Raw genomic sequence first — 9,381 nt, forward strand, 5'->3', positions numbered from 1 at the left:
GTAAGATCCTTAACTTCCCTGAGCTCAGTGCAGGCAGGTTATAAATGAGTTTTGTTCCTAAACCCAATTTTAAGTTGAATTTGTACAAAAGTCAAAACAGTTGTATGGTTTGTAACTAATGTCAGTCAAATGTTTGTCCTGTTTAATATATTGTATACAGAAGAGCTTCCATGCATTAAGAAAAGAAACACTTCCAGATACACTGAAACATCATTAACATAATGTTGTTCCAACTCGCAGTGACCCTATACACAAAACCTAACACCACCCAGTCCTACACTATCCTCACAATTGTGTTTGAGCCTATTGCGGCAGCCACTGTGTTAATCCATCTCATTGGGGGTGGGGGGTGGGGGTGGGGTCTTCCTTTTATCTCTGACCCTCTACCATCCTCTTACCTCTACTTTCCATATCTTTAACGTATTGTTGTTAAGTATTGTGAAGTCAGTTCCGACTCATAGTGACACTGCACAGGGTTTCCGAGGCTGTAAATCTTTACAGGAGCAGAACGCCTCATCTTTCTCCCGTGGAACCACTGGTAGTTTCGAACTGCTGACCTTGAGGTTGGCAGCCTGACTCGTAACCACTACGCTTACCAGAGCTATAATAATGTTTTGATATGAGGCACAAAGAATCACCCATTAATTATCATCAACTATTGTAAGCACCTCGGATATTTAATATAATAGGGTTTACAAGAATTGGTTCACAACTATGGGACTTTGGTCAGACATTCATAAGTCGGAGATTGCCTATATTACAGAATTGTGAGATTTAAGAAAATATGGTAGATGTAGATGTAATTCTGAATGTGAATCCTTTCCCTCACTGGACTGAGCTCCTCAAGGGCAGACAATGTGTTTTACTCCTCTCTGCAGTTCCCAGCAGAGGGTGGTACATGAGTAATGCTTAAAAGACATTTGCTTTGACTTCCAGGGCAAGATGGCAGAGTAGCCCGACACACTTTGCCGACTCTTTCCAACAAAGGCAGGGAAGGCCAAGTGAAACAGGTACAGATGATGATCCTGGATCCCTGAGCATCAGAGGATATAGGACAAAGAGGTGAAGTGAGTGCTGACTGGAAGCGGGAGCTTTACAGGAGCAGTGAAAGAAAAGAAAAACGGGCTGACTATGGGCGGTCATGGCACAGTGATCTTGCACTTTAGTGAGCTGCTGTTGAGACAGAGGCCTGCAGGCACAGGATGAAGCTGGAGGTTGTTGGCAAGGGAGTAAAGTTCTCCCTTGTTTCCGTGCCCTACTGGTAGTCAGGGGCAAGGGTAGTCCTCGCCCTCATCAACCCAGGGGGCCATTGGCACCCACTGCCTGCGCAGCTTCAGCTCTGCCTGGAGTCTGGCCCAGGATATACCCTGCTTCTAGAGGTGGGTGAACCTGCCCTGAACTATGCTGTACAGACTGTGTTTACACTTCCTGTCTCTACCACATCCATCAGGACACAGGTGGTAAATGCCTGAGAATACAACAATATGCAATCATCAACTAAATGTAATTATTATATCACGATGTCTTAGAGAAAATAGACAATTTCAACTTGCATGAAGAAACACGACAGAATGTCTCAAAAAGTGACCAAAATACAGAGTCAGAAAATATAACACAAGAATTGGTATCAGAACTACCTGATTGGAGTGTTAAAGAATAGAGTTTCGGCAACTTCAACAAATTGAGATAATGACTTAGAAAACTTCAGGTAAAGTCAAGGAAAATATGGGCAAAACTATATAAGAATTTAGGAAACAAACTGACAAAATAAGTGAAAAAAAAAAAAAAGGGAGCCATTCAAAAACAGCAATTAGAAAGCTAGAAGATTAACACTTGCTGTTAAGTTGTTAAGTGTTATTGAGTTGGTTTTGACTCTTATCAACCCTGTATCAAATTTCTGAAGAGTGGCTGGTGAGTTTGACCTACTAATCTTTGGGTTAGCAGTCCAATGCTTATCCTACAGCACCAGAGCTCTGAAGATTAGCACTAAGATTCAGAAACAAATAAGGGCAAAGAAGTAGAATTGAATCAATGAAAAGCCAAATTACTAAAATTGAAGACAAATTTCACAATATTCATCTGCTAGAGGAAATTACCAGCTGTTCCACAGGAGAAAGATGAGGCTTTCTTCTCTCGTAAAGATGTACACCCTTGTAATCCCTGTACAGGGTCGCTATGAATCAGAACCAACTCTATGGCACATAACCAACCAACCAGAGGAACAATCAGAAAAAAAACAACAAAAAAAATCCAAAGAAGTCTAAGATTTATGTGGGACACTATAAAGAGGAATATATGTATTACTGGAATTCCAGAACAGTAAGAAACAAACAAACCATAGAGAATAGTGTCCAAGAGTCGTTGAAAGAAAACTTCCCTAACATCATGAAAGACAAGAAGTAGCCATCAAAGAAGTTAATGGAACCACAAATAGGATAGACCTTAAAAGAAAAACACCAAGACATATTATCATCAAACTTTTCAAAGTCTAAGACAAGGAAAGAATCCTGAGCTGCTCTCAGGAAAAACAAAAAGTTACCTGCAAAGGAGAACTACTAACACTAAGCTCTGATTTCTCAGCAGAAACCTGGCAGGCAAGAATGACTTACATAAAACTCTGAAAGAAACAAATTGCCAAGCAAGAATTATATATCCAGCAAAATTGCCCATCAAATATGATGGCAAAATCATATCATTTTCAGATAAATGGAAATAATAAGAATTTGTAAAAAGCCAGACTAGCCTTATAAAAAAATACTAAAGGCAATTCTTTGGACAAAGAACTACTTAACAAGAGTAGACAACAACCTGAGTCTAACATATTTGACAATATCACCTAGACTCAACCCAGATAAGTTGTTGTTAAGTGCCATGGAGTCGGTTCCAACTCACAGCGACCCTGTATAGGTTTCCAAAATGCAGCTGGTGCACTTAAACAGCTGATCCTGCAGTTCAAACCAACTTTGCCACAAGTATTCAAAGTAAAACAGAAATACCAGACCAAAAATCGAGAACCAGAGATACAGTTGCAGCAAAAAAAAAAATATATAAATAAAGTAAAAAGAGGGACTAATGTAGTTACAGAACTTCTTAATGAAGAGAAAACAAACAGATTTTAAGAAAAAAAATTAATATATAGGAATAAGCCTAACTGTAAACCTAAAAAAAAATGCTCCTAGCCCTAGCCCAGCCCTTACCCCTAACACTAACCCTGGTCTTAATCATAAGCCTAACACTAAAAGAAATCCTAGGCCTAGCCATAGTCCTAACTCTAACTCACTCGTCACTCCTAGCCACCTCATCCCACAGTCCCATCCATCTCCCACCCCCTCAAGAATAAGACATTTGCTTACCAGACCTGACCTCTGACCAGAGACAGACTGCCTGCAATACTAAATTGGTACACTGTACTGAAGTGTGTGGAAGTAGGACTTAGATCTGTGCTGAGCACTGTGGGTACTGTGCCTAGTCACCAAAAAGTCCAGCTGTGCTCCCTCAAGGCACAGGGCTGGCTTGCACTTCCCCACAGTCAGAGCCTCTGAGAGCCTTGTGTATTTCTCTTCCCACAGCAACCAAGGATGTGTCAGGTAGTGGAGACTATCATTCTGTAAACCCACCTCCTCAGTAGGTCAACGTGGAGTAAGCCACTCACCAATCATCACTAGGCATATGTGTGATTGACAAAGAAACCATTGCTATGTTAAATCTGTGAGATGTGGACTTTCTGGAACCTGTAGACTAACCTGGCCTATGGTGACTAACAGCATCCCTATGCTACAAACCATATGCCAAGTAATGTGCAGGGACAGGTGGAGGCCCCTGGGATGAGTTAAGTGTGCTGGGGACTGGGGCCTGGCACCTGCAAAAATAGAGGCCCCTCCAACCAACGCAAACACTGTAAAGGGAAGTAGGTGGGGTTGAGTTCCCAGGTCAACCCAGCTCTACCATAGTGTGTGCGTTGGCCTTGAGTGTCCAGATCCTCGTTCACCCAGCCTACCACTTCTGGGTTGTTGTGAGGATCCAAGTACCTAAAAACTGGGTGTACTCTGCACATTGTAAACTCTGTATAGACTACTCCGTCATACTAGGGTGGTTTGCGTGCTGCTGTGACGCTGGAAGTTATGCCACTGGTATTTCCATTTCCAGCAGGGTCATCCATGGTGGACAGGTTTCATCGGAGCTTGCAGACTAAGACAAAGAAGGGGCAGACCATTTCTGAAAGGTTAATCACAAAAGCCTTATGAATTAAGCAATGGAACATTGATATAGTGCCACAAGATGAGTCCTTCAGTTTGGAAGGCACTCAAAATACAAATAAGAAATAAGGAAGAATGAAGAAAAATGGATGATTTTGAATCGTGATGATGAAGAATATTGAATATACCAGGAGTTGGAATTGACTTGAGAGCAGCGGGCAGGCCAAAAGAATAAACAAATCAGAAGAAGTGCAGCCAGAAGGCTCCTCAGAAGTAAGGCTAGCTAGACTTCATCTCATGTCCTTTGGCCACGCTATCAGGAAGGACCAGTCCCTGAGAAGGAAATACATCACTCTAGGCAAAGCAGTGGGTTGATGAACTGGACTGTAGAGTCCTTTGAACTGCAAAGTCAGTGGTTCAAGTTCCTTGAAAACCCTCTACAGGGTTGCTATGGGTCAGAATCAACTCGACAGCAATTAACAACAACAACAAGGTAAAGCAGAGGGTCAGAGAAAAAGAAGAGGACGCTCAGTGAGGTGGACTGACACAATGGCTGCAACAGTGCACTAAACACAACTGTGAAGACAGTGCAGGACGGCGCAGCACCTAACAACAGTGACAAACTCTACAGACATGAGCTCCTCACAGGTCTAGGGGACTGGCTCAGACACCCAGCAGGGACCGTTCAGAGCCCCTCAGCACATTGACTTATTCTCCCCAGAACTCTCCCAGTGAAGGGAGGGGACTCGGCTCTGGGTTCCTTTTTCAGAGCTTTGACAGGATGTCTCTAGTTAACAGATCTGATCTCCTGTTGGGAGAACAGGCCTGAACCCAGAGCTGGGGTATCATGTGCATGTTCCTGGTGCAGGAAGGAGTGAGGGAGTCAGGTCCCCAGAGACGCACAATCCCATCCCAGTTACAATACTTTGTTACAACTTCTGATACCCACCTCTTAGAGCTGATGTGACAGTCAGGAGTCCAACCCAGCTCCAGCACCCAGTCATGCCATCCCAGCTGGTACCCTCCTCACCCTCTGTCTTCCCACCACTCACTCTTTGGGTTCACTGGATGAGAGAGAAGTCAAGTCTCCTGTTCTCTGTTCAATGCAGCTTCTCTGCTCCCCACTCTCAGCCAGCACCCCAACAGGACTCCAAGATACTCTCCTCCCTGGGCTAAGGCACCCCTGGAACAGCTGGGCTGGGCCGGGCTGTCCTGAGTGGACTCAATGCCAATACCGCCCTTGTCTGGGCTGGGTCCAGGGAAGTGGTAGACATGCACAGTGCCTCCGGGAAAGTCAGACTGGAGCAGCCCCTCCTCGATGGTCTTCCAGAATCACTGCCTGATTGTCCCAGAGGAACCCCAGTTTATGTGAGACAAGTTGTGCCCTGAGGAGCCTCACCCAGATTCCCCATATATCCCAGCTCCACTTGAGCTCCCACAGAACAGAACCACCCGGTTCTCAGGGATGCCCAGGGACGGGTCCTGGAGGCCCATCTCCTTCCCTTGACCCACCCTTCTACACAGAGAACAGGGAGGCTTTGTTCCTTACCCAGGAGACAATCTCATCCAACCACCCAGGCCAGAATAAACCAGACATCTAGAGGGGCTTAGTAAATGGTGGTGGTGCTGTAGGTTCAAACCTATCAGTCACTCCAAAGGAGAAAGATGAGGCTTTCTGCTCCAGTAAAGATCTATAGTCTCAGCAACGCTGTATAAGGTCACTATGGATAGGAATTGACTTGATGGCAGTGCAGTTTTGGGCGGTTTGGTAAACAGTTGCGGTAGGGAGAGAGAGGGCAAAGGCAGCAATACAAAATGGGCAACCTGAATTTCAGAGCCTGCTTTAGAGACCACTCTCAGTTAAGATTCACAAAAGTCAATCTGTCTGCTAAATATCCACATGGTCTTCAAAAGGTGGTGCAGTTTTATTTTATAAAGAAAAAGCTATGAGCCTAGGACCATCGAGAAGGAAGAGTGGAGCGTGCGATCCTACCTAGAAGAGGCGACAAGAGAGATGGTGGCAGAGGCCGCTATGGGCTCTAGGTCTATGGCCTGAGAACGGCTGTGTGCCTTCCCTTAGAACATTTAAATGAATATATTTTTTTGTTTTGTATGTGTGCATCAAATATTTTTGCTTTGTTCATTTGTGAAATCTAAGATGTAAAAGGGAAGCTACAGGGAGGAAGTAGGGTAACTGTTGTTCCACGGAGGGGATTGTAATCATTGAGATGAAACAAAGCGTGTAATTTGTTGAATGTAAAACTAATGATTTCGTCTGTTAACCTTCACTCAATTCACAATAAAAAAGTTAAAAAGAAAAACACATTTTAGGGGGGAAAGTTACCCAATCTCATTTCAAAAGTGGAAAGAAAGAACAGTAAGATATTTTTTGCCAAAAAAAAACTATGAGTCATTCCTTATCGATACAATAGAATTGTCTGTGGCCTCGCTACTGTCACGGGTAGCTTAAATTAGAGATGGGTCCCCTGGGCAATGAGCAGGAGCATAAATGTCTCCTAGGCATTAGGGCTCTGGAACCACCAGGCTTTTAAAAGTGCCAGAGAGGATCCTGCCAAACTCTCCACTAAAGCAAATAGCTTTTACCTGAAAATAATCACCTGCAGAGGAGAGTATCAGGTTCTTAACAGTAGATGTGACGTGGGGCTGAGCTTCTTTATCAGAATATTTTTTATAAGAAGAGAGGTGGAGCAGAGTGTAGTGACTAGGCTCAGACATCACAGCTGTCCCTCGACACACAGGGAAAGGAGAGAGGTGTGGGAAGGCAGGTGCTATGTTGGTTGCAGGTTGGCACTGTAGCCCAAAGGCGGCAGGGGAGGTTCCCAAGCCTGGGAGGGTGCCACACCTCAGTGAGGAGGTGGTGAGAGATGAGAAACTGAAGCCTCCCAGGCTTCCTCAGCAGGACCAGAATTGAAGCCTCCAGCCTGTGGCGCAGGGCCGAGCCCCAATCTTCTCTACCAGATTCCAAATGCCATCTTAGATGGCACTACGGATTGAATTGTGTCTCCTCAGACTATATGCTGTGAATCCTGACTCCTCCTATACCTGTCCAGGAGTCCTGATGGCACAGTGGTTGAAACCTACCAGCTGTTCTGAAGGAGAAAGATGTGGCAGTCAGCCTCCTCCTCAATGAGACTGTTCTACTCTATCCTATAGAATCACTAGGACATCAACTCTTCAAGGGCAATGGGTTTTAGTTTGGGCTACTGGTCCATATGATTCCATTGGAGAACAGTTTTCTTTATTATATTAAAGAAGCCTGGACTGTGAACCACAAGGTCGTCAATCCAAACTTAACAGTTGCTCCTCAGAAACCCTATAAGGGTCACTCTAAGTTGGAACTGATTCGACAGCACTTAACAACAAGTTTAGGGTGTGTCTTCCCTATAGGACAGAGTAGAACTGCTCCTTAGAGTTTCTGAGGCTAAATCTTTATGGGAACAGATCGCCTCATCTTTCTCCCTTAAAACAGCTAGTGGATTTGAACATTTGACTTTGTAGTTAGCAGCCCAATGCTTAACCAACTGTACCACCAGGGCTGCTTCGTGGGACATGATAGGACATAATAGCACAGAAGAAAGCAAGTGAGAATGTGGGAAAGACAGCTACCATGTGGAGATACCCAAGGAATGCTAAGAATGAGAGAAACAGAGCCTTCCCCTTATGGGAGCTGGGCCCTGAATTTGGAATTCTAGCTTCCTAAACTGTGAGGAAATGCATTTCCGTCCACTGATGCTACCCACTATGGTATTTTTGTCATAGCAGACGGCCCAGGTGACAGTTTCCTGGACCCACAGATCCTTCTCTTACCTTTGCGATTGTATCCACCACAGTCAACAGAGGCTGCTTTGCAGGGTATTTGGCCATGTCCCATTCAAAGTGTGTCACAAAGGATGTTAAGTCAACTAGAACACAAACACATTTCAACAAATAAGCAGGACTCTCCAAGGCTCGTAAGACCCACTGAGAGCCAAAAGGCACAGCTTATACCAAGGAATCAATTAAGGGAAAGCTGGTGGACAGAATCCAGGCCTCTTGGAAAGCAGAGAGTTCTGAGCAAATGGTCTGTCAGCCAGAGCTGCCAGCAGCATTCTAAAAAAACCCACTGAGAAATACACAGGAGAGGACATTTTAAGAGCAATGGAACTGTCCAATGATCCTGTAAAGATAGAAACATTACTTATGCATTTGTCAAAACCCATAGGACTATGCAAGACAAAGAGTGATCCCTAAGGTAAACTATGAACTGCAGTTAATGATCATGTATCAATATTGACTCATCAATGCAAAAATGTACCACACTGATATGAAGGGTCTTGGTGTGGTGTTGTAGGATAAGCACTGTATTGCTAACGGAAAGACAAGTGGTTGAAACCCACCGGCCACTCCTTGGAAACCCTGTATCAGTTCACTATGAGTCAGAACCAACTTGACGGGACTTAACACAACAGCAAACAAGAAGAACCTGGGTAGCACAGGCAGTTTATCATCAACTAATAACCCACACAGCCAGTCTAAATGCAAGCAAACTGCTTCTGTAAAGATTTCAGCCAAGAAAGCCCTTTGGAGTAGTTCTACTGTGTAACACACAGGGTCACCATGAATTGAAGGCCTACTTGATAACAACAAAGGGTTTGCATTTGTCTGCTAACCTACAGGCTGGAAGTTTAAACTCAACCAGCAGTACTGCAGAAGAAAGGACTAGTAGTTTACCTCTGTTAATACTACAGCCAGGAAACCCTATGGAGCACTTCTACTCCTTAACACGTGTGGTCGCCAAATGTCACTACAAACAACAATGCTAGGAGACGTGGTATGTAGCTAAAAAGCTCTGAACTTTCTGTGCAATTTTTCTGTAAACTTAAAACTGTTCTAAAATATAGCTCTGGTAGTGTAGTGGGTCAGCAATTTGAAACTACCAGCTGTTTCGCAGGAGAAAGATAAGGCTTTCTGCTACCATAAATATTTACAGCCTCGGAAACCCTGTACAGGGTCGCTATGAGTCGGAACCAACTCCATGGCACATAACCACCACCAAAATATAAATTAGATATATATATATATATTTTTTTTTTTTTTTTTAATTCTCCATCAGTGGAAGGGTCACTGTAACAACGTACTTCTATGGCCCAAACTTTCACTGTGATGACTGTCACCCTGTTGTTGT

At 44.0% G+C, this 9,381-nt stretch overlaps 1 protein-coding gene across 2 annotated transcripts in view; it reads right to left on the reverse strand.

Annotated features, from left to right (window-relative positions):
- Positions 1–9,381, reverse strand: part of ATP6V1C2 (ATPase, H+ transporting, lysosomal 42kDa, V1 subunit C2) — a 111,786-nt gene that overhangs the window by 29,522 nt on the left and 72,883 nt on the right. For both annotated transcript variants that reach the window (XM_006869460.1, XM_006869459.1), the window contains exon 4: positions 8,025–8,119. In XM_006869460.1, coding sequence (XP_006869522.1) covers positions 8,025–8,119 — 95 coding nt within the window. The remainder of the gene's footprint in view (positions 1–8,024; positions 8,120–9,381) is intronic.

This window comes from Chrysochloris asiatica, unplaced genomic scaffold, assembly GCF_000296735.1.
Source record: "Chrysochloris asiatica unplaced genomic scaffold, ChrAsi1.0 scaffold00131, whole genome shotgun sequence".
NCBI classification, from domain to species: Eukaryota; Metazoa; Chordata; class Mammalia; order Afrosoricida; family Chrysochloridae; genus Chrysochloris; species Chrysochloris asiatica.